This window comes from Myodes glareolus, chromosome 9 (genome assembly GCF_982192425.1).
Source record: "Myodes glareolus chromosome 9, mMyoGla1.1, whole genome shotgun sequence".
Taxonomy (NCBI): Eukaryota; Metazoa; Chordata; class Mammalia; order Rodentia; family Cricetidae; genus Myodes; species Myodes glareolus.
This window is the reverse complement of record NC_142034.1, coordinates 41152869-41178600: the sequence shown is the minus strand read 5'-3', so window position 1 is coordinate 41178600 and position 25732 is coordinate 41152869. Positions and strand designations below refer to the sequence as shown.

The window sequence follows — 25732 nt, the reverse complement described above, 5'->3', positions numbered from 1 at the left end:
CTCTGTCTGTATCAGGAGTTTCAGGTTCTTGGAGCACTGTACTCATGGTGAAGAAAAGCAAAGCAGCAAAAAGTTTTGTTCAAAAACACAAAGTGAACAAGGCACAGAGTAGATTTAGTGCAGAAGCCAGCAGTGGGCACTCAGCGAGACTGCTCTTCCTGAGTCTCAAGTTATCACACTCCCTGGGTTTCCTTCTGAGGGTCCAGCAGGTGAAGCTGGATGACAGGGCAGGAGCGCTGGGTGGTTTTCTGTTTTTGATTGGCAGCTTAGGCTATGTAAGCCTTCGTTTGCTGCACATAGTCCTTCCCCTGATGCATCTAGTTTTCATCATATGTGCACGGGATGGTAGAGAGTTCTCTCTAAAAGCTCATTCAGACTTACCCATCCAAGTCAGATATACCCCTGTTCCTGGTTCCAGATTGGGTACTAGAATGTATTTGAATAGTTGCTAACCATGGAAGGGGGGTGCTAGGCAAATGGCAGGGATTATCAGGGTAGAGGAACCAGTTGCTTTCTTTGGAGGATGTGTACATAGCTTGTTACAGGTGGTGGTACTGAGTTGCTAACCACTTTGTGGGTGGGTGTATGTCTGTGTATATCTGGGCGTCTCTCTCTCTCTCTCTCTCTCTCTCTCTCTCTCTCTCTCTCTCTCTCTCTGTGTGTGTGTGTGTGTGTGTGTGTGTGTGTGTGTGTGTGTGAGCTCAGGCCAAGTGTGAACCTAGTTTTCTAAGCTGTCCCTACACTTGCAGCTTCCCATGATACTAAGTTTCTGGGTGCTAAGATTGTATGGTCCCTGGATTACATAACAAGACCAAACAAGATTATTATGCCTTGTTCTCTGAGCCACAGACACGCAGCAATGTTCAGAGCTATATCACTAAACTCTTTCTGCACCTGAGTGGGCACATTGTGGGGGACCTTCTGTGCCCTCAAAATCCTACAGGCCACCAGGTAAGCCCAGAGACAAAGGAGGACTCTTTAAAATCCACTGGTTTCTCCACGCCATTCCCTTTCTTCTTTTTCATACTGCATAATGATAAATCACATTTCATAATCTCTTCCTTTTTCACTCCCATCCCCAGGCAGATGCCAAGTCCCACCCATGGGTTTGTGTTTCTTCTGTCCAGGAGCTGGCTTGTGTTCCGCTTCTCAAGACCCCTCCTTCATGACCTTGTGCAGGCAACGTCTTCTCTGGAAGCTTCCACCCACTCTGCTCCCTATAAAGGTAGACAGAATAGCCAGCAGAGCAGAGAGACAGAGAGGCAGAGAGGCTGAGGTCAACTCAGAAACGTCCAACTGTCTCCCTCCACCATGCAGATCTCCACGGGGCTTCTGTGCCTGCTACTTGTGGTCACTGCCTTCACCTCCCAGGTTTTGGCTCACCCAGGTAAGTCCCCTCCTTCCTTTGAGGGATGCCAGTCATTTCTCAATCCAGATGACAGGACTTTTCAGAGACTCTCTGCTAACTCTGCAATTTAAAGATGGGACAAGGAACCCCGACCAATCAAGCAGCCAGGACTGACATTGGTCTGCATTTCCCCACCACCCCCTCTCTTTCTCTCTCCCCGAAATGATCACTGAAGCGGCTGCCAAGTGCATCCACAGACAGCCCCTCACCGTGTCTGGATACATGGCACAGTGAGCATTTGGGTAGTGGTGACCTGGAAGTATTTTGAGGGGAAGAGTTTCTGGAGGTTTCTAAGACAGCAACAGTGGCAAAATGAGGAGGGGGTCCTGAGACACAAGTTCACCTTGAATCTGTTTAGGAACCTGCTGTAGGTGTTCGTGTCTTATCTACCTTTTTCCTGTCTTTGGATGACTTACTTTTCCTGACTGTGAACTTATGCATGCTAATCTAAATCAAATCAAAAGGGCCTATAGCAAATTATAATGCACACATTCATTCGGCTTTTGTACTGCATGTTCAGGTTCCCAGGCTGGTTAGGGCAGCAAAGGGAAAGAGTCCTTGCTCAAGGGCTCTGCGGGCCACAGTTGCAAGCTCAGAAACATCGCATGTCATTTCATCATCTCCCTCACTGGCCAAACTGATTAATGCCTCCAGCCAACCAAAATGGCCAAAAGGCAGAGAGAGAGAAAGCAAAGAAACAACTCTAGTGTTCAAAACCTTCAGCAGACATTGACAAGGGAAGTCCCTTTAAGGGGGTTCCCAACAGATATATTCCCTCAGGTGAGGCTTCCAAACCAAAGAGAGGGTGGTAAGAGAAAGCGCACTTCAAAACTGTGGGCTCGTAACACTCACACGAAACTGACTTGGAATCAGGAACAGGGAGTTCCCCTTTTGTGTTCTCTTCCATGGATGAGCTTCCCACGGCTGAGCATCTAGCTTCTCTTTCCCATGACAAGCACTTTCACATCAGGGGATAAGTGATAATAACCTCTGTTGGCAAGAATTCACTTTTCAACAGTTCTTAAGGGAATAATATTTTCACTCTTGGATGTCTGTCTGTTTCCTCCTCCCTGTTGCAGAGTTTGGGGGCAGGGCTAGTGCATCCCCAAGCAAAGAGATCTTGAAGAACTCTGGAGGGGGAGCAAGTCCGCTTTCAGAGACAGCTTCTAGTGAGCTCAAACAACACATAACCATTTAGCAACATAATGTACAATGTATTCAGCCCTTAAATTGCTTGCATGTTGTTATATGGCACTGCCATCTCTGTTATTTGGGGACAAAAAAGGTGGATTGATTTAATACATTGTAGGACAAATGTGCGGTAATATTCTGGACGACCAGCAGTCCTCAGTAGAAGGAAGTGAGCATGGCGGTCAAGCAATGTTAATTTGCTACACAATAACATGTATATAATTTGAATTCAATTCTTATTTATAGAAATGAAATTTTAAGGTAACTAGATGAAAGGGAGGGTTTAAAAGAATGTAACTATGTGATTTTATCTTTTTATTAAATGGGTAAATTTTTAAAAATTAATACAGATTTTTAAGTGATAAGACAATAAAAAAAAGCTTAAATCCAAATCACACGATGTATGAGTGAATTGTGCAAGGTGTACGGAGGATGGGATTTAACGATACTGTGGATTTGATACCAGGAAGTCATTAAAATTTCTAGAATCCACTCGTGGCAACATTACAAAAATTGATTTGAAAGTCAAAAATGCAAGGTAGTTACTTGTGTCTTTGCTAACTTTATTAGACTGGTTCATACTTGGGAAAACCATGTTTTAGCAAAATCGGGATTTATTTAAAATTTCCTTTGTCTAAAATGTATTGAATATTACACCAAAGTTAACAATATAGGAACAGTAAGGCTGCCCTCCTGGGTGTCCAGCAACTACAACTTGGAGACCTACAGCAGCGCAGAGCAGAGGAAACTAGAGACAGTATTTTAGCCTTTGACCTCCAAGGGTAGTCAGAACCTGGATGTTGGGGTCTCTCCAAATCAGCAGTCCTTTTGATTGGAGAGGCCACGGAATCTCCAGAGACTGGGCTCTAAGCAGTGCACACCCTGACGGAGGGCGAGTCTCCAGAGAAGGATGTGTTTTCTATGCTTCTGAAGGAAGCCACATGGTTCGCAGGCTCTGAGCCATCCTACAGAGAGCACAAGTAATACGAAACAATCTAAGCAGAGCCAAGGCTTCCCCTAGCACCATTGGCGATCCCCTAAGGAATCTCCTGGGACTGAAAAAGAAGTTTCTCTGTGGTTAACCATATGGGCTTAAACAGCCAAAAAAAAAAAAAAAGTACAATGAAGACAGTCGTTCAGATGCCCAGCATTGGCCAGTTTAAAAGGGACAAGCTGTCAAATTCCATAATGACTCATTTCACCTGTCCAAAGTTAAGTTCCATAAGGCATTAAAAATGCCAAAATAAGAAAGGTCCACTATAAAACAACAAGCCAGCTGAGGGCTTACGCTTTCTCTCTGAAAGATCCCCCGCCCTCGCCTCCAGATATTACCTATGCATGCCAGGGGTTTATTTATTTGTCCACAAAGCCTTCCTTAAACACTCCCTGTCTTCTTGAAGGGTTAAATGCGTGTTTTCTTCCATAAATCGTTCAGAAGACATCAGACCCTTCACCATCTTACTATTTTAATTCTGCCTAGTTTCTTTGGTCCTTCATCTTTTAACAATGTCGTCCAGACTCTAAGCCCTAAAACTTCAAGTAATGCAGACAAATGCTGCTAATTCCTGACTGCCATGACCCCAGTAAATCTATCTTTTTCTCTTGACCTGAAGGAACATATTACTAAGCTACCAAGTTTTTTGGTTTGGAGTTTTGTTTGTTTGTCTGTGCTGTTTGCAGACAACCCGTCTTACCATTTGGATTGTTTGCTTTTCTCCCTTCTGGTCTTACCATCCTGAGAATGTTCTAGGCGCTGTGAGCAGAGCCTGCAGGGAAATCAATGACCTTGATCAGTGAACACTCTGTAAACAAGAAAAGGTCAAAGGGAAAGTTCACAGAGAGACAAATCTTTACCCACAAACCCTGAAGTTGTAGTTTTAGATTCAGGAGATGGCCATTCCCTTGTTTCAGCAGTGGACACAGGGGAGCCTGGGTGTCTATGGCTGCATCTTTACTCCCTCCACCACTGGTCTCTCCTTGGGGGCACCTCCTTTCACTCTTTATGAGAGCCACTCCTTTAACACAGAAATGGCTGTTATTGGATCCTGCTGGCAATGCCAATTATACGCCGTGTTGTCTGGGGAGTAGGCTGTGTAGCAGCACTTGAAGCTTTGAATCAGTGAGTGCATTTCTTAAATACATACCAAGTCAAAGAAATTGTAAAAATAAAGACACACACACACACACACACACACACACACACACACACACACACACACACACCGGGGGGGGGGGGGGAGTGGTTACCATCAGATGCATTGCACAAACCCAGTAGAAATCGACCAGGGGAGCCTTGTTGAAGCTGTCAGTTGGAGTTTCCAGGGACACAGTAAAGTGGCCCTCCCTGGAGAGAAAATATAAGAGAAAGGTAACAACACCAAATCAGGGTATGAAAACCAGCAGAAACTGGCTGAGGAAGCCCCTGAGGCAGTCAGCTGGAGCCCCCACACCCCACTGAGTTCTCCATGGCTGAAGCTTTGCCATTTCCTGTTAGTGACAGTCTCCCTTCCTGTTGTTGTCTGGGGCTCCCTGCTGTCTGTTCTGCCATTCTGTCCTCACTGTCACAGAGTTGGACACTCATCCCCCTGACAGATAAGTATTGAGGGAAAACTTGATATAAAAATGCTTAACTGAAATGGAAGGGAAGGTAAACCTGCTGCCGGGGCGGCTTCTCAGTGAGCTCAACAATGTATCACAGTTTACCAATGTAACTGTGTTACATCTTGTTACAATGATGTTACAATGTAACAATGTTCCATCTTGTCAGAGCTGATGGGTTCCCACTGTGCAGAGGACCACGAACAGGGGAGTGTCCCACATCAAAGGCACAGGACTTTGTGATTGTACCTCTACCCAGGATGTGCCTTTACCTCTTCCTAACTCTCTTCCTACCAAGCCCTGTTTGACTACACCCATGGAGGACAGATGGCTCATTCTTCCTGTCCATTTCCTTCTTCCAAAATTTAGGGTCTATTCCAGCTTCCTGCTGCTTTGTGATGGCCAATAAGAAGATCCCCAAACAACTACTGAAGAGCTACAAAAAAATCACCAACAGCAGATGCCCCCTAAAAGCCATAGTGTGAGTAGACACCCCACCCCCTACCCTGACACACACAAACCTCAGGACCCAAACTCGTTTCCAAGGCTGTGTCCTGATTAAAGAATCAGACAGCTTGGCACCTGGAACCCAATCCATGAGTTTTCACATCACAATGCATTGAGTCCCACCCAGCTCTCTGCCTTGGATGCGTTTCCTGGCCGCGTCAGATCCTTCAGGTCCAAGAGAAAAAGATAGATTTACCAGGCCTTCAAGAACAGAAGCCAAGACTGGAATACCACCCTTCCTCTGCCCATTTGTACCACAGTGACTTCTGCATCCCTTAGCAAATGATCTGGGAGGGTTTGAGGAGGAAAGGAGAGAAATTTCCGAGTATCCTGACTGTGTTTTGCTCTTTTCTACAGCTTCAAGACCAAGTTGGGCAAAGATTTGTGCGCTGACCCCAAACAGAAGTGGGTCCAGGATGCCACAAAGCACCTTGACCAAATCCTCCGAACCCCGAAACCATAAACCATCCCATCTTCTGAGACCAAACACAAATGCTTGATTTATTCCCCATTCCTAAGCTGTGCTCTCGGGTCATCTCAGCACCATTCCCCAAGGTCTTGACCTCATTTCGTTACGGGTGGGACTGGAAGTCATTATGATCTGTGAAATAAGCCAAACTCGGAAAGGTTGTGTAATTTCTTGAGTATGCAAAATTCTAAAAGGGGGCTTAAAAGATGCCAGATTGTTGAGGAATGGGATGGAACAGGATGGGGGAATAATTGAGGATAATACAGGAGTAAATATGACCAAAACACCTTATAGACATGTGTGAGAATGTCATAATATAATGCATTGCTTTGCATAATTAATATACAGTAATTAAATATTAATATTTTAAAACTTGTTATGTTTAAATATTTGGAATTTTAAAGCATATTTTTATGGATATCAGTTCTTTTTGTGGTTTATTTGTTTGCTTGAGACAGTGTCTTACTGTATCACTCTGGCTGACCTAGAACTCAATATGTTGACCAGGCTGTCAAACTCACAGAGATCAACCTGTCTCTACCTTCCAAGCACTGGGATTGTAAAGGCATGTGCTACCATGCTAAGCCAACATATTTTTATTAGTATATACTAATTATATGTAATAACATATTTCACTACAACTTTTTCTTACATATCATTTTTAATACATGAGCCTTTTTAATTGTTTTTTATTGAGCTATGTATCTGAGCTGGAGGAGATTCCTATCCCTCTGTGAGTCCATATTAAGTCTTTTCTTGTGGTCTCCTCCCCATTTACCTGGTAAAGGTCACCATTATGGAAGTCTATTTTTATATTTCCAGGAGGATATTGTTATTGTGGATGTAAGGTGTGTGGTGTTAAATGGAAGTGAATTGATTTGGTATTCATAAAATCCATGTGTATCTTTGTCATCGCTAATTTTGTATTTTCAGGAGGATATTGTTATTGTGGATGTAAGGTGTGTGGTGTTAAATGGAAGTAAATTGATTTGACATTCATAAAACCCATGTATATCTTCATCATCGTTGAGTTGTGTTTTCCTGTGGGAAATTCCATGCAAGTAGGATGGGCTAAAGATGGCGGTTGAGGGAGAACTGCTTGTGAGGTGGGGCTGTGTTCTTCACAAAATGACTCTTCGGCAGGTGTTTATCGAAATCCAAATGTTCCAATTTGGCCCTAGGATTCTTGTTCCTATCAGCAAGATCCCAGATCCCCCCCACACACACACACACACAGAGGGAGAGAGAGAGAGAGAGAGAGAGAGAGAGAGAGAGAGAGAGAGAGAGAGACTCTGAAGGAGACCCCCACTATACCTGCACTCAGCCTGGGAATCCTGCTCCCGTCAGTCAGGTCCCAACTCCATGGTCCTCAGTCAGTAGCTCTGCTGGAGCCCTCCACCGTGATGAAATGCCATGCTTGTTCCAAGTCTTCCCTGTCACCCACTGCAACTGCCTGCAGTAGGTTTCTACCCTGACCTTACTTCTTTGTCTTGCAACCCAGACCACACAGACACTGCAGACAAGGAAAGCACTGGAAGGCAGGAGGGCCTGGACTTGTATAAAGGCGCCACAGGTTATTACCTGACCAAAGCCATCTTAAGGAGGGAAAAGCCTATTCCGGCTGGAGTTTGAAGGCACAATCCATTGTGGTGGACAATGTGGCAAGAGCGCATTTACCTGCAGCCACAGGAGCGCGATGCAGCTGAGCTCCCTGGTTCTGCAGTCAGGATGCAAGGGTGATGCAGACTGGCACTCCACCACTTTCTCCTGTTTGTGCCCCTGGTTTAGGGATAGCGTTGCCCCCCCCCCAGGGTAGATCTTTCCTCCTCATTTTAACCTTTCTGGAAATCCCTCCGCAGACAAAACCAGAGGCATCCCTCCTGTGTGATTCTAGATTTTGCTTATATTAAAAGATAAGCTATCACAAGATTAAGAGATGTGTAGATGGGGAGACAGTGGGAGTTCCAGGAGGCATTGCAGTCCAGGCAGGGAAGAGTCATTACTTCAGCCAATGCCTAGGAATCAGGGTTAGTGATGTCTGTCCAATTCATTGGGCACATCCCCTAGGTATGTATGTCCAAGATGGTAGAAAACCCTGGAAAGAGCATGGAGGTCAGAATGTCATGGTGGGAAGTTCAGAGAGTGGTAAGTAGGGTGAGCATAATGTTTTATCACCCAGCTTTGGGTAGTTTTCAGAATGAATGGGAGCTATGACTAAGTACTCTTTGAAAGCAGATATAATCTGGTCAGTAAACCACTACCCTAGTCAGTACATAGGTTGTTTCCAGTTAGTGAGAAGAGAAGGTTCATGGCTAGAGAAACTTCATGAAAAGCAGGTGGTTATGGACAGGAATATTGAGAGGAAGAGGGAGAAACAGTTGACACGCTATTACATTAGGTAGGCAAGAAGCTGTGTCTGTATCTGTGGGGGTATCCCTGATAGGCAGACAGGGAAGGAGAAACCACAAGAGTAATCCAATGCCAGATGAAATGCTGCGTATTGAGAAACCGGTGACAGAAACTTTCCAAGCTCCACCAAGATGCAATTAAAGCTACCCCCTAACACAGCAGCCTAAAGAGAGCAGCATTAGATTCCAACTTTACACACTTGAGAGAAGTCAGCTGCAAGGAGAGGGGGCTCCAATTCCCGGTGAGCAACTCAAATCTGCATTCTCCTTCAGTATGTCAGATGGACCAACATCTCTCTATGGCTCTAGTGCCTAGCCATAGAGACCAGCTCAGTCCCCAGGGATTGCAAAGATCATGGTTGCTTGCTTGTCTAACTGTATCATCTGAAACTGCTAGTCCTGGGCCTGAAACTTGCTGGGTCAGGCTGTGCACAGTAGGGTCACTACATTGCATAGCCCCAGGAGACACCATCACGTCAAGCTCTCCTGGGACCATGGTCACCATGGCAGAAGACAATAAAGACATCAGCATGAGACACTTGGAAGAATGATGTCAGGGAGGTGGGTGATCTCAGTTTATAACTACAAGTGATCTCTTTTACTTATTTGGGGTCATGTTAGTCAGATACTACCTTTTGGGTAGAAAACTAAGGACTCTGGCCAACAACCCTGCAAAAATCATTCACACTGAGAGTTGTCTCTTCACTATATCATGAGCTCCACACACAGGGGCGAGAAAGGTTGGCAGAGGATTCTTCATGCTGGGTAACTGGAATTCTTGTTTTCTCTCTCTCTCTCTCTCTCTCTCTCTCTCTCTCTCTCTCTCTTTTTCTTTCTTTCTTTTTTCTCTTTCTTTCTGTCTGTCTTTCTTTCTTTCTTCCTTCCTTTCTTTCTTGCTTGCTTGATTGCTTGCTTTTTTTCTTTGTTTTTTCCAAGACAAGATTTTCATGTGTGTCTCTGGCAGTCCTAAAATTCACTCTGTAGACTAGGCTGGCCTCAAACTCACAGAGATCTGCCTGCCTCTGCCTCCCTGAGTGCTGAGATTAAAGGCATGCACCACCACTGCCTGGCTTGGAATTCCTATTCTATCTTATACTGAACCTTTCTGGAAGTTTTTCTGTGACACAGCATCTAGTAACAACTACTTAATGGCTCCATGGCCCTGACAACCACGTAAAAGCCCCTTATCGCTTCTATAGCCTAGCAGACCAGCTCTCAACACCAACCAGGGCAAGGTGCAAGTCCAGGAGGCACATAGCATCCAAGAAGTGGCCCTCGGACAGCCCATTGGGAACACCAGGCTCCGGACCCTCTTGTTCTAGTCAAATACCAAGGAGACATCAGAAAAGAGGATCAAAGGGTAGAGATCCCTGTTTTATGGGAAGGATCAGATAGAATTTGGTACATCCCTTATATCAAGCTTTCTTTCCTATGTTTTGAAGGATTTTGAATCCATTTCACCTCCAGAAGATCATAGCACGACTTACCCCTGAAACAGAAAGTCTGATGTACAAATCACTGTACATGATGAAGCCTTCTACTGCTATACAGACTTCAACCAAGACCTGAGCTGTCATTAGTCTCTCTGGGAAGGAAACTCCTAGACAATAATATTCAGGCAGAGTTCTGGAATGTGAGGAAAGTAGAATTTTTGTCGTAGTTAGTTAATACTACAGAGAGCATCAGGATGATGCTAACCAGAAGTGCAGGGCATGGCTCTTATATACTTCTTTTCTTGTCATGGCTCAAGGTTTCAGGGGAAGATCCTATGGTGGAGACAGAGGGAACCACTGGCAGCTCACATGCTGAAGGGGAGCTTCTGTTCTTGGGAGGGAAAACCTAAACAGCACGCCAGATTTCATTAGGGCCTGTTGCAAGGAACTGCTTGTTCGTCCCAGCCACCCAGAACTGAAATAATCACACAGAAACTGTATTAATTAAATCACTGTTTGGCCCATTAGCTCTAGCTTCTTATAGGCTAACTCTTACATCTTAATTTAACCCATTTCTATTTAACTGTATATCACCATGAGGTCTACCAGCAAAGTTTCAGCATGTCTATCTCCGGTGGTGGATCCATGGAGTCCCCTGAACCCACCGTTCTTTCTCCCAGCATTCAGTCTAGTCCTCCCTGCCTACCTATCAACAGGCCAAGGCAGTTTCTTTATTCATTAATGGTAATCACAGCACACAGAGAGGACTCCCACATCAAGGGCCCTCTCTCATCTCTCTTCAGATACATTTGCCCACATGAGATTTAGAAAATTTCACAAGTCTTTTTAGCCCCAACCCCCCAAAAAACTTGCAAGAGAAAGGTCAACAGATTGAGCTTCAGTCTGCTTCCCACCACTGTGGGTACTCTGTAATGGTGTTTATTCTCATCCGACAGCTCACCCAGCCTCAACCAACACCGAAGCTAGGCCAGGCAGTTTGACTGTGCTGTTGACTAAGGCCCCCATGCATGAGGGTTGAACCTCTGGTCATCTTGTTCTTCTGAAGGCCAGCTTGTGGCAGTTGCTCGTATTCACCTGTCAGCCTTGGGTGAAGGAACATCAGGAAATAGATAAACATTCTACCCAGGTGCCAAGAATGCCCAATGAGGAGGAGCAGGTCCATCTCCCTCTGATGACCAGGGCCCACCTCCAGCCTTGTCTCTAGGTCTGTTGACCTGCAAGTTCCAAGTGATAACATAGCTGTAACTTTATATTTCATGAGATGCTCCAGCATACAAGGATGTATTCTTTGCTTATGAGTCAAGATTTCTCAACCCCACCACTTCGATGGGTAGGAACAGAAAACATACAAGCCTGTAGTGGGTCATGAGAAAGAATGAAAAGTGAGGTCACTCCTATCTCCACCTTTGATTCTTGGATCATGGATTTTACTACTAGGGATACAATACCATACAATAGCGTATTGTCATGACTTTGGAGTGTGGAATGATTCTCAAGGATGAATTCCATCTTTACAAGGTCTTTTTTACCACTCAATTATACCTTCAGCAGGCTGCCTACTATGCTGTCTTGCTGGGAACTTCCAGGGAAAAGTAGGTACTGAGCAGGATCCATGGATCCCCTAAGCACAACCCAGTGACACACCTCATTAGCTGCGGGGTGCCTGGTATTCTGAAGTGATGTGATGTGAAACGTTATGTCAAGGAATCTCCAGAAATAGTGCAGGCTAAGGTACTGGAGTCAAAAATGACAAACTCCCACCTGGAAAATGTTTGTTCCAGTTAAGATGAGTCATTGCCACTTTCAGGGTAGAACCTGTATACATTAATCAGATGCACCGTTTCTGCTATAGCTGGTTAGGTTCCTGGATGGATGATCCCACAGCAGGGCTCAGCATTAGCCTCTGCTACTAGCCTGCCAAGTTGCAAGCTGCATCAATCTTGGTGGGCAGGAGCCCTGGCCATGGGGCCCATGCGTTAGATAAACTGGCTCCTATGACTAACTTAAGCATGATCTCACTGTCCCAGTACTGTGTCAACTAATACCAGAGGCTGATCAGTGCCATTGACTAGTCCATTCTTTTTCCCTGGGGTCAGTATATCCTCATGTGTTGTTGTAGAAAGGAGCAGCAGGCTGCTTCCTGCCGCCCTCCTGACTAGCTTTACCTGAAATAATTACACGGAAACTGTATTCATTTAAACAGTGCTTGGCCCGTTATCTGTAGCCTCTTATTGGCTAACTCTCACATCTTGATTAACACATTTCTAATCATCTGTGTAGCACCACGAGGTAGTGGCTTACCGGGAAGGATCTTAACCTGCGTCTATCTTGGAGAGGAGAGCTATAACGTCTGCCTCACTGCCTTCTTCCTCCCAGCATTCTGTTTTGTCTTCCCTGCCTACCTATATTTTGACCTATCAGGCCAAGCCGTTTTCTTTATTAATTAACCAATGAAAGTAACATATAGACAGATGACCCTCCTCCATCATGCTGTATGCTGTTTTGTGGAAGCATGCATTATGCCTCTTACTTCAGTTGAGGTTTTGTTTCTCTTTGATAAGACCCCTTACAAAACATCCCAATCAGTCATTATGTTATCTATGACCACAAAAGTAATCACAAGCCATATAATGATGTTCCAGGAAATTGCAGACAGCACACAGGAGGGGAGGGCCCAAGAGAGCATGTGAAGTGAGACACACCTAGTACTGGCAGTATCATAGTTCCTTGACATGAATCAGCTTCCAGTGCAGACACTGGAAACTGACTGAAGTGATGATAGAAGGGGCTTTAAGCTCTTAACATGAACTTAGCTGATAATATGGCACAGAGTTTACAAGGGTTTGATTTTGAACTACTTTTAAAGAAGATCTGCTGTATAGAACAAACTATTGAACTGAGCTACTCATTGCAGAGAAATACTCCATGAAAGAAAAAGTCAACACAGCAAATCCCATTGTTGGCTCAGGGAGACTGGAGAGATGGTTCGGTGCCTAAGAGCACTGGCTGCTGATCCAGAAAATCCAGGTTCAGCTTCCAGCACTCACATGGTGGTTCACAACTGCCTGTAACTCCTATGCCAAGGGATCTGATGTCCTCTTCTGGTCTCTGAGGGCACGCATGTACACAATTCACATGCACAATCCAGGCAAAATACCCTATGCATAAAATAAAAATAAATAAAATTAAAAAATGCTTAACCCAACCACTCCAGTATTTAGTGGCCAGTCTAATAGGTCTGCTTCCCATTGATACCCAGCCAAGACCCTCCATCAGCAACAAACAATTACGACTCAGTGAAGAACCTGATAATCATTAGCACCGTCCAGCAATAAGATTGTTTTTTAAGGTATGTACACTGATTTCAGACATGATACTAGTACATGTTTAATGGACTACAGCAGAATACAAAGCCAACATTGGTATGCATAGGGAAACAACAATAAAATTCATGTGGCTTTCTTCTCTGGGATATCATTGTAAGGGTTTGGAAAGAGCTCCTCAGTGTGTGAGGGAGGCACAGTATATAATACTCCACAATGACAATGAATTACAATTTTCTGGCTCATATGCTATTTACTGTGCTGTACCTTTCACTGTTTCCTTCAGAGTGAACTGTAAACCGATGTGCTGTGCTCCACCGTCACCAGCCTCAAGCAGCTCATACTTACCGCATCTCTTGATTGCATCATTTTCTCTGGTGCTGATTCAATCTCCTACATCCTGTTTGTTATGGTCGGTTATTAGCGTATCAGATGGCCTCAGTAAGTGGCCCCATCAAATGACTGACCTGAAAATGAAATTAAAAGTGATTAAGGATTACAGAGGTGGAAAAGCAGAGGCGGTCACTCTCCAACCATGTCCTATTTATCACAGCAGTCATCTTGAAGAACAAAAGCAAAATAAAGGAGACCATTAACGTTTCTGCTTCATTAAAGACCATGAGACAAACAGACGTTCAGGAATGGCCATTCTGATGACTGAGTTGGAGGCACACAGAAGCATGCCCCACTCGGTTCCATGGGGATCTTGGCTAAAGCATACGTTTTCAGTGTTAAAAAGGCTGGAGCTGGGTATGATGTTGGATTTAGGGGTAGTTTTAGGTGATCAAAAAATTGAGCAGCAAACCTCTGAGTGTTTCTATGAAGACACTTGAAGAAAGCCAGTCATGGGAGGAAATGGTTTGCCAGAGGAAATCTCACAGAACTGATGCCTTTGCCACACAACCGGGGTGTACATAGACAGTGCCAATAAGTTCATTTTGAGTACCTTGTGGTGACCACACAGTGGCCAGAGCTGATGCACATCTCAGAGCACTGCCTCTGTCCTTGACATGCCCTTGAGTGATTGCATTCTAACCCCAGACCTCCTCTCGTTCTATATGAACAAGTGAGCAGAAGATCTCCCCAAACTGTATCCACTGGGAAGGTGCTCCTACTACTTCTGCCTTCTAAGGCTACTCTGAGATGAGCAGTGGAATGACAGATACCCATGTTTGCTTTCTGCCCACACACAAAGCTAAAGCTTTCATGAACCAAGCTCAACCTTGCTCTACCATCACTTTTCGTAAGTGACCAATCGGGCAGCCATGGTGGGAACAGAATCTGTGTCCTGGCAGAGTGGCTGATGTAGAGATCGGAGCCACCTCTTCCTCTGGCCTACTGTGTCTTGTTTGTCTTCATCCCAGTGGACCAACATCTTCATCATCCGGGGGACTGCTGTCGGGCCACCCCACACCATGATTTAACAGATTTCTTAAACCTAGCTCGTGATGGATAGTACTGGCCACAAAGCCATTCTATTTCCCACAGCCAATGCCAAATCATAAGGAGACAACCAGTAGAGACCCATAGGCCACAACACCACCAAAGACACAGGAATGTCTGTCTCGATACTGGTGGAGCTGTAGGCAGAGCTAAAGGGTAGCCAAGACAAGAAGTAGCCCAAGGTAAGACTTGCTCATAATGTTGTTCTGTAGCTCACACTTTCTCTCTGCGCTTTAGTCTCCACCACCACAAACAGCGTTGATGTTTAAAAACTATATGCCTGGCTTCTATTCGGGTATTTATTAAATAACCAGGGATGTGCCCAAAAGCACAGATTCTAAAATGTGGAGGTCAGAGGACGACAAACAGAAAACACTTTTTTCCTGCCACCATGTGGGATGCAAGGATCAAACGCGAATCATCAGGTCTGCATGCAGGCACCTGTGCCCACTGAGCTGTCTCACTGACCCCCAAGCATAGATCTTCCCCCCAAAGACTCTCCTTTGCCACACCACAGCAGAGCTGTACTACAATCCCTGGGCTTTCTGCAGCTCTGACACCCCACACTTAACCACACTGGAAGAGAAGGCATAAAGAAGCCTGACCATAAAGGATCTCATGAACAACAAGCAAGCAATACTGTACGTTTAGTGGTGTGAGTATGTGCATACTCAGCAGGGGCAAAGGGCACATCCATAGGTCTTGTCTCTTGTGGGAAAAGCACGCGGTTTCACTGAACGTTGGTACTAAGAGCTTGATAATAACTTCCAGAGAAGCAGTGTTAACAGCAGAGATTTTATCAGGAGGATTAAGCTCTAAAATCCTGACATGAAGAAGACATTTTTACAAGAGTAGCCATCAATATTTATGAAGCACCCTCTGCATACAGTTCTGTACTAAAATTGGGGTTGTGTAAACATTTTTTCTATGACAGCTATTCTCAACCTGTGGGTCTCAACCCCTTTGGGGGTTATATAGCAGATATCCTGCATATCAGACATTAACATCATGACTTATGACAGTAGCACAATTGTAATTATGAAGCAGAAACGAAAGAATTTTACGACTGGGGGTCACCACAGCATGAGGAGCTGCATTAAAGGGTCACAGCGTTAGGAAGGCCGAGAAGCACTGATCTATGGAGTGCCAAGAAACTTTGAGAAAGACTCGTACCAAATCCCAATGCATTTTCTTTAGCAGGTAGCTAAACTGAAACTCGGGCATTAGGGATACAGATACGCTCAGGGGATAGGCTTGGGACCACTGTGTGAGACACAGGGGCCACTGATACCTTGAGCGTCTTATTTCTGTCATAAGTCCTCAGTTTTCCTCTCTGGGGAAGGACAGGGTGGAGCATCGTCAGCTATGGGGTCCTAGTCAATTCTTCCTCTAGTTGTACAGCCCCGACGGAGGGTGGGAATCTGTGACAGCTACACAGCGAGGCTGGGAGTCAGGTCTCCAGCTCTGTGCCTCTCATCATCACTTCTCTCTGGAGACCAGGGAGCAAACCAGGCAGTTTCTTCTTCACTATTTCCGGCCATCAGGGTTATTTCTGACCACGTGCCTTCTTCCCATTCTCAGTAGTGGGGAAGATGACTTACATCCACGTTCAACAGCTGCTGCACCAAGCCTCATGAAAGAGAAATACACAGATAGGCAGCCACCCGCTCGCTAGAGGGCCACTGAGCTGGGCAGAGTAGCTGCCAGAGCCAAAGCTAAAGGGTTGGCCTGACATGACCCACTGGAGGGTGCCCTGTGGGTGGTCTGGGTGAAGAGTCCAACATGACAATGGCAATCCAAATGTCTGATGTCATTAACACTCAGCCGTTGACTCAGGTCACTCGGGCTCTCAGGCTCTGAGCCTATTTAGCCACAGTCCTCAGGCCCAGGGAGCTCTGATCTTTGGCAAGAGATCTTCGAACTCTTTCATCTGTATGACATTCCTTTTCTATTTTTCTGGAACACAGGCATTCCTTGGAAAATCAAGCCCACTGCCATGCCCAGTTTAAATGCATGAATCACTCTTTAAGGAGAAAATTTGAGAATTGCTGCCTTAGACTTGGCAATCCCAGCATCCCACATTTCCTCTGACGTCTCTAATCCCAGTGACTATTAAAATTACTGAAAACTTATTAAGTACTCGTCACTGACAAAACACTTCAGGGCTGATAAAGATGGCTCCGTCAGTAAGCTCCTGTCATGAATGTACAAGAACATAAGTTAGGAACCCAAGTATTCACAGAAAAAGCTGAGGCTTGTTGGCCAGCTGTTCTAGTGAATCAGCAAGCTGCATGTTCCAAAAGAAACCCTCTCTGAAATAAAACTATGGTGAAGAAGAAATCGAGAAAGACATCTAACATCAACTTCTAGCCTTCACAAATATATGTCCATGGGGTATACACACACACACACACACACACACACACACACACACACACACACACAAACACACACACACACACCATAAACATCCCCCCACACACACAATGTTAAACACTTTTCATGTGTCCATTCATTGGACCTTTCTGGCAGCAAAGCCCACTGGTTTTAGAAGTTGAAACTGAGTTACAGCTTCATCTCTTTCCCCCTTTGTCACATCACATGGTGAGCACAGGGCACCTACCTAGTAGACACAGTGAGCATTTTTCCCTGCCTCAGGACAGCGAATGCCCTATGCCTTCATCCTGAAGAAGTTCAAGTAATGGACATAGTCCTTGACATATTGATCCAATACCCCCAAAAGATATCATGTGCCCTTCTGTTTGGGGCTCCCGTGTCCTTTATGATAGTCAAGTATTGCAGGTTTTTTTCATTGGAAGTTCTCTTTCGGACCACAGGCCGACTGGGGAAATCCACTCCAGATATGAGGAAAAAGGGGAGTCCTGCCCATCATGCATGCTCTCAGCTGACTGGAACCTGCAATCCAGACCACCAAAACTCTATTGTCTAATATGCATATCTGATCAGCGCTAGATGATGCATGGAGGTGGGGAAGATGAAGGAGAGGGATAGAAGTCAAGTTGCAAACCCTTCTGGGATTTGGAGCAATGGAGGGGAAAAAGGTAACCATTCAAGGAGTTGATGGCGAGGGCCAGGAGGAGCAGGCATCACAGGAATGCATGGAGCACAGGCAAAGCTGGACAGAAAGACGCTCCACGCTGGTAGTGATGCAGCTTTTTTCTGTGCTGTATGCTGTAGAATCTCCCACTCTACACTGACTGTCCACTGGAGGGAGCCAGTCTTCAGCAGACGCCACATCTGAGACCTTCACACCTTGGATGCCTATGAGCCGCGTTGCTCTGGTGTGTGTGTGGAGGGGATTGCCTTTCTGTGTCTTGTATTTTATATTGTGCTGTTCCCTGAAGCTGGGAGTGAAGGCAAGGCACATCAGAGCCTGCATCATTCAGTCTACTGGTATGGGACAATGGTCTGTATTCTGTCAATTATATTTTAAATAAATGCTGATTGGCCATAGCCAGGCACGAAGTATAGGTGGGACAAACAGACAGGAAGGAAAGGAAGGTCGATGAGAACAGGAGAATTCTGGGAAGAAGAAAGCTTGGTCAGCCCAGCCACAGAAGAAGCAAGATGTGACTGCCCCTCTGAATAAGGTACTGAGCCACGTGGCCAGCATAGACAAAAATAATGGGCTAATATAAGTTATAAGAGTTAATAAGAAGCCTGAGCTAATGGGCCAATCAGTTTATAACCAATGTAGACCTCTGTGTGATTTATTTGGGACCTAACAATTGCAGGAATCAGGCGGGACAGAAACCCCAACAGCAGACAACAAATGGCACCCATGTGGACAACTGATCCATATAAAGCCTGAAAAACCTTGGGAAGTAATTCTGGACACAAAATAATAGAGTTAAGCATGGCTTATTGATAGCAGCACTCTCTCAGGTGGGCTTTGCTTGCTAGAGGTAAGAACTCTCATTTAAGAGAGGCTTCCTGACTCAGCTTTAGCTATAAAACTTGCATTGCTTTTAAGACATTCTGCCATGAAACATTTAAATGGTGTTGATGAGAAGGTAACTGCATGCCTTTTGGTTTTCAGCTGTAGCAGGAAAAAGCCTGTGCCCTTTTAAAATGCTGGCTTTCTGGGCCGTCCTGCCAGCGCAAACTCTGACTCTTTTAGGCAGGATGTCCAGCTACAGAGTATTTGAGTGTGGTTTGTGAGCAGAATACTGCAGCTTGCTTGGTGGCAGGAACTTGAAACGCCATAGAGTTGTGGCAATAAGCATGGCTCAGGCCGATACCGTTGCCATGAGGCTGGAATTTCAGAAAGCTAAGGAATGGGCTGAATCTGGCTGCCAAAGCCATGGTTTTAATCCTCTCCACATTGCTTAGCAAATTAAAGACTCATGTGGTCAGAAAAAGAGAGATATACAGAGTTATAGGGTTAATAAGAAGCTGAGCTAATGGACCAATCAGTTTATAACTAATGTAGACCTCTGTGTGATTTCTTTGGGACTTAACACTTGCAGGAACTGCACAGGACAGAAAACCCCAAACAACAGTTTGCTCCACTTGCCCATGTAGCACTGGGACCCCTGCCACCATTCACTCTGGGAAGGCACTGACAACACAGGCTTGAAGAACTACTTTACTCCATGGCTGCCTGATGCCTCCAGCTCCGATATCCTCTGATTTCTAGAGCTTTCTCTCAGTAAGACTCCGATAGTCCTTCATCCAGCCAACGTCTTCATTTAACAAACCTTAGAGACTAGAAGGCTGATGGGGCCAGCACTGGAAGGACCTGGATCTGTTCACCTCTCTGAGGACCATGGCTTCCTTTTCCACAGAAGACAATTCAAGGCAAAAGAAGTAGGATCAGTAGGATGATCCAACTCAGGGCACTTCCTGTTCTTAGACTGAGCCTGGCTGCTCCTCCTCTCCCTATCTCACCCTGTGATCCTCAGAAGTGGGTGGAAGACTGAAGTTCCAGCCCACAGGTTCCCTCTTCCACTTTCTGGAAACTTCCCCAAGGCTCAGTGCCTACTCTGCAGATTGGAGATCTCATTTCATCATTCCTAGAATGTGCCCTGCCATGAAAGGAATTCCTTTCACCTCCTGGACTTCCATCGAATATCAAGGAGCAGGACACAAGTCTATAAAAGCCAGGGAAAGTACTCAGAGGAGAGGGCTCAAGAGAGCACTGGACTCCTCCAACATGACGATCTCCACAGTGCTTCTGCACACGACACTCAGTGCAACTCCCAGGACTTGCTCAGTATAGGAGGAATCCTTCACCCCCGTAGCTATATTGAGCACCTCTGGAACAATCAGATCACAAACAAATTGTGTGTGTGTGTGTGTGTGTGTGTGTGTGTGTGTGTGTGTGTATACTTAAAATTAGGTGTCAGTTATCTTTTCTTTTGTAGTCACATGAACCTAGCAGGTAAAGCTGAGAGTATGGGGTAAAAGTATGTCATCTCCATTATCTAATCTGTTCTTAGCCTAGAGAATGACTCATTATCTGTGAAGAGAGAGACCCCTGAGAAGGAGGCGGCAATGTGTATAGTGGTCACATTTCCCTTTGCAGTGGACAGGATGAAGTGAGATGAAAGGAGGACCTAGTTAGAATGGACAGAAAAGGGGAGGGAAGAGGCAGAAACCCAGTTAGAATGGACAGGAAAGGGGAGAGAAGAGGCAGAAACCCAGTTAGAATGGACAGGAAAGGGGAGAGAAGAGACAGAAACCCTAACTGGCAGGCTTTGGACGCTGTTCTAGGTAAAAAGTTCAAGATGTTTCAAGATGTCAAGCATGGAACCATAGTTTGGATGTTTGGAGGTTCTTAAGGTTCTGAGATGTACAGCCTGGGTTCATTCCAAAGATGACAGAGAATCCCTAGTGGCATTTGAACTAGCCAGAAAGAGAGGCAACTTAATCAGTAGTAGGCTTCTGGTGGCCATAGCAGATTAGTGTGTGGAAAGGAACAGGTTTCTATAGTAACTTAGGAAAGAAAGGTTCAGAAGGGCCAACAGCTCATGTCAACAGCAGGCTGTAATGAGAAGGCAAGTAGTCCTAAGGGCAGACTGGAAGGGCCAGAGAACAGGTCCTACAACCAATGCCCCAAATATCCCCCAATTCTAATTCCTCCATCACTACTCTTCTAGCCCCAGTGCAGAGGTACATGGTGTGTGAACTCGGAGCTAGGACCTCCTCTTCCTGGAAGGCTCCCAAGAGTCCTTTGCAGCACACAAACTTGGCCAGCTTCTTTTCCCAAACTGGGGCTCACTGCAGAAAGCAACCTTTTCCCTGTAGGAGAGACCAAATCTGCAAGACTTGAGGGGAGGAGGATGACTTCTTGCAGAAAGCACTGTCAGAACCATGGAGCACCAGCAGACCACTGACCAGAGAGGGTCACAAGGTGAACTAATGCTGGTACCAGACCTGGTGCCGAAACCCGATACAAAGAGATAGGTTAATCCCCTCCCCTTCTGGGTCTCAGTTTTCCACTCTAATAAATGGGGATGGACCTGACTTAGAGGCAAGAAATGAGGGAATCTGGCACATGGGTTCTGTTGTGGGAGTATCTTCCGCTGCCTCAGCCAATAGTCGCTGAAGCACGAGCCCACAGTGCAGCGGGGAGCGACTTCCGCTCTGTCAGCCAATAGCCGCTGAAATACCAGCCCACTGGGGCGTGGTATATTTCTCTTTTAAAAAGAGACACAGATCCGGATCAGGCCCTCTTGGTTCCGGCGCTTGGTCCCAGCTCCTGCTCCCGGCTCCTGCTCCAGTGACTATTGGCTGAGGCAGCAGAAGATACTCCCACAACAGGGTTCACAGATCCCTACAGCTCTAGGAGCCATGACTCTGAGCAGTGTGACTCCATGTAAACGGTGTCATGTGCACATGGGCTGGGGGAAGAGATGGTAGGAAAACTATTTCAAATGTGTCATCAAGTGCCGTCCAGGGACAAGACTAAGAATCTTCTCACAGCATAGGCACTGCCTAAGATAGGTACCCAAAGTCCTAGGGACAGTATCAGCTAAACAGACCTATTCATCATCCTGCCAGACCCAGTAGCTCTTGGTGTCTCAGACACCAATCAACACTAAAAATCAAGCCTAGTATAGGAGCATACACTACTCTGGAATAAAGAGGACAGAGATGTCCCTACATGTTCTGCAATACTGGGCAAGTCTTGGCAGCTGATGGGGAGATGATGACAGGCAGGGAGTGGTGGCATGGACACCATGTACCGAGCTTCAGATATGTTCTTCTCACACATCTTTTGTGATGCTCTGTCTCTTTGTTTGGCAGCGGTCCTCACCCCATGTGTCACCATGGAAGCGTTAAACACCGTTATTGAGTGTTGCAACCTCAATGTCTCTTCAGGCTGTGGCTCTGCACTGGAGTGTCAGGGCAATCTGTGCACACCTTGCTCACTTTTATACTAGACCGAAGGCTTCTAAATTGGACACTGATCAAAATCGCTGGGACTACTCTCAAAAACATAGGTATGCAGCTGTGTTGTATAAGCAGTTTCCTATGAATTAAAACATTATCTCCAGGAGGGAGCCAAGAAGATCATGAGACTGGGGGGGGGGGGTGCATAAACAAACATGTTTGGGAAAGTTGGATCTTGCAAGAGCCAAAAAGGCTCCTCCTTGGTGTTGAGAAACAGTAAACAACAGCTGGGGAAGACATTCTGACCTGCAGAGCTGTAAGGAGGAGATTTCTCATCTGTAGAGCTTTCGTGAGTCTGAGAATGGACTTTTTGGTGACATCGATGCTTCTGAGTCGTGTTTGCTCTTACAAGTAACCCGTAACCCAGACATTAGCCCCAATTATACTCAATGATTTATTAAGTTGTACTTGAGAGCAGTTGGTACATTGGGCTGTTTGGGGTCCCCTTTCTGGGGTGGGGAGACATGTGTCTTGTGTCTCTCCAGGAAGAGTCTCTCATACAGCACCAGACCTCATCCCAAGTGAAGACGCAGTGCGATGGGTGATTAAAGATCCACCAGGTTAGCTTACAAAAGATACAGCTAAATAGTCTGCGGATGAACTCGGGGTGCGGTGTGGGCTAGTGTGCACAGCCCGCGCTGACTCTGAGTGGTGAGGGGGAACCGCACATTCGGGTGCCAGATGACGTCGCAGAAGACGCAGTGCGATCGGTGATTAAAGATCCACCAGACTAGCTTACAAAAAATACAGCTTTAATAAAACAGAAGGAAAAACTTACACCAGAATCTCAACCATCCGGAACGCTGGAGCCAGGCCAGAGAGAGGGCGGGGAAGTGCACCTGCCAGGTTTATAGGTAAACTTTTGCCTTAGGGCAACATGCCCCACAGACAGAATGTGATTGGCTGAACTCCCCTATCATCTGAGTCAGGGTGCTGAGTGGTGGGAAAACGCCCATCAGGTTTTCAACTGGTTTCTTCAGAGATGTTAAAGGTTCTTAAACTCTGACATTCTCTGGACTTCCTCATGGTCTCATCATTGGGTTCAATCCCCACTACTCTGAACTTGTGTGTGACTGCAATTTCAAATTATTTGTCCACGTTCTACACTGGCCTCTGATTACCCTTCAGTCCCAGCTTACCACCAATCAGGTGTGTTTCTTTCAATTGGTCCTAGGATTTTTGTAAACCTTGATTACATCTATGAAAAAGTCAAGGGTGTTCCAAGGACATGTGACACTAGAGGCATCCTGCACCTGTCCTTGGCCCGTTGCCTCAGTCTCAACTAAGACGGAAGACAGATTTCGTCACAAGAAACTTGACTCTTCCATTGCACAATCATAGTCATCCATTATTAACTCCCTGTCTAGACCACAGCTGTCACTGAAAGAGATTCCACATAACAGGGAGTACCTCCTGAACTCGAGATTAGGCACAAACCACAGAGAGATTCTTTAGAGATTCTTTATTAAAGAAAAGTTAAAGTGGCTGCTCTCTGACTCAGGCAGGAAAAAGGCAACAAATAATCTTGCAGGTGCAATTAGTTTTTGTTTGTTTGTTTTATGGGTTTTTTTTTGAGACAAGGTTTCTCAGTGTAACAGCCCTAGATGTTCTAGAATTAGCTCTTGTTAACCAGGCTGGCTCAAACTCACAGAGATCTGTCTATCTCTGCCTCCCTGGGATTGAAGGTATGCACCATCAACGCCAGACAGTAGTTGTTAAGAAGAGACAAAGTGGAGGTCTGTTAGAATGGGCTAGAATGCAGGGGGATATTTTGATGGAGCATATTAATTAGGTGAGGCAATGGAGGCTTTTGATTGCTGAATTTTAATACTTGGATAACTGGACCTTAGTAGTCAGTCTCAGAAAGAGGAAGTGGCCAAACAAAGGAACAGACCATGGATGTCTAGCTTTAGGAATGCAATCCAGCGATTTTTTTTTTTTTTGCAAGGCAGAGAGAATGGGAGAGAAGATAAAGGCCTTCCAGACCCAGGCTCACCATGTTCGAGCTGGCCAGAGTCATTCAATCACCCCAGTCATTAGTTCCTAAATTACCAGAAGCTCTCTGATCTGCTTTGGAAAACTATGAAGTAAGAAACCACCAAGAAGGGCAAGAGTCAGAAGAGCCTCACCATGGAGAACACGGCCAGCAGCTGGCCAGAACTCCAGAACTTGACCAGTCTAAAGTCTCATTCTGCTTTTGCTTATGAAGCTTACTCAAACCATGAATAAAACAAGAGCCAAAAAAGGAGGGAAATCACATGGTCAAAGAGACTTGTTTATTGTGGTCCTTGAATTCCCGAAAGAAACTAGACATGGTGTCTTTTACTGGTATACCTATCTGGTATATTTTTTCCCAGTCTTCTAGAGACTTGAACCCTCTGCATCTCTGGTTCACATGTGCATATAGGGATTTCACAGTCCTGTGTTTCCAGGAGACATTTTTCTTATTTATTTATAAAGACTTTGCACTTTACTCCCTTGTTTATAACACAAACGTTATTGAAGGCTCATTTCTGTCTAATGCTCCACACGCTAATCCTCTTCTTGGCTCCCTCTCAGCTCCACATTCCTCTCAATTCCCATATCCAGAAGTGCTAATGAGTTATTCAACTATGTGATAGCAAGTGCCTGTTGTTTCTTGTCAACGCATGTATTTTACAAGCACATGGGGGAAACCAAGGCCCAGAGGACTGAAGTAATCATATGAATTGGCGCATCTAATCTCTAGTGGTCTGACTCCAGAATCCATGATCTTAACCCTGTCCTGCCCATCCCAACGCTAAGCTTTCAAAAGCTCTTCCCTACCCTTCTCTCTTGCTTTTCTTGGCTCAGATGTCTCAGTCTAAGAGAGAACCCATTGCCTAAAAGAAATGGAAGAATAGAAAAAAAGGACAAAGCTTTGGTCAGCATGTCAGGAGTTCCACTCATCCGTAATCTGGAACCTGACAGGGTATCAATAAATAATCCCACCCCAATTTATCATGTCTTGTGTGTTGAATAGCAATGTCCTCTGATACTAAAACCTCCCATCTTGAAGGGAGGTTCATCAAGAAATAGTCATTAAAAGGGAGGTAAAACAACCACATATTCGAAAAGGAGGTGAACTATTCCATCTCATATTAAGCTCAAAAAGTAAACAGCTCAAAGTGTTCAGGAAGTCCCTGAAACTGATCAGATCCACTAGGTTACTCTCTTTCCTAGTGTATGTAAGCTGTAAGGTCTGATGAGAGACACTGTCAGCTTAGTTTCCTGGAAGAGGCCCAGACCAGTCAAGTGGCACTAAAATCACCAATATCAGCCTGGAAGGCTGAGGCTTAAGCGGACTAACTGCTGGCTGCGCAGTACTCTCAATGTTTCTAGGTTTTGTGAGCTGGCACACGTGCTGGGTAGACCTTGGTGATGCAGTAGCCTTGAGTCATTTTTGCTCCTGTAAGTAAACCCTCATCCATATTCTTGTAAATAACCCCAGTAAAATTCACTGGTTCACCAAGTCAAACTTTAGCAGTAGCTTT

The 25732-nt window shown here is 45.4% G+C and overlaps 1 protein-coding gene across 1 annotated transcript; it reads left to right on the top strand.

Annotated features, from left to right (window-relative positions):
- Window positions 1–1197: 1197 nt before the first annotated feature.
- On the top strand, window positions 1198–7193 carry LOC146893206 (eotaxin-like). The gene is made up of 3 exons (XM_085695524.2): window positions 1198–1387; window positions 5567–5678; window positions 6062–7193. Exons 1-3 carry the CDS (start codon window positions 1312–1314, stop codon window positions 6165–6167), a joined length of 294 nt encoding a protein of 97 aa, XP_085551650.1. The 5' UTR covers window positions 1198–1311; the 3' UTR covers window positions 6168–7193.
- Window positions 7194–25732: the final 18539 nt, after the last annotated feature.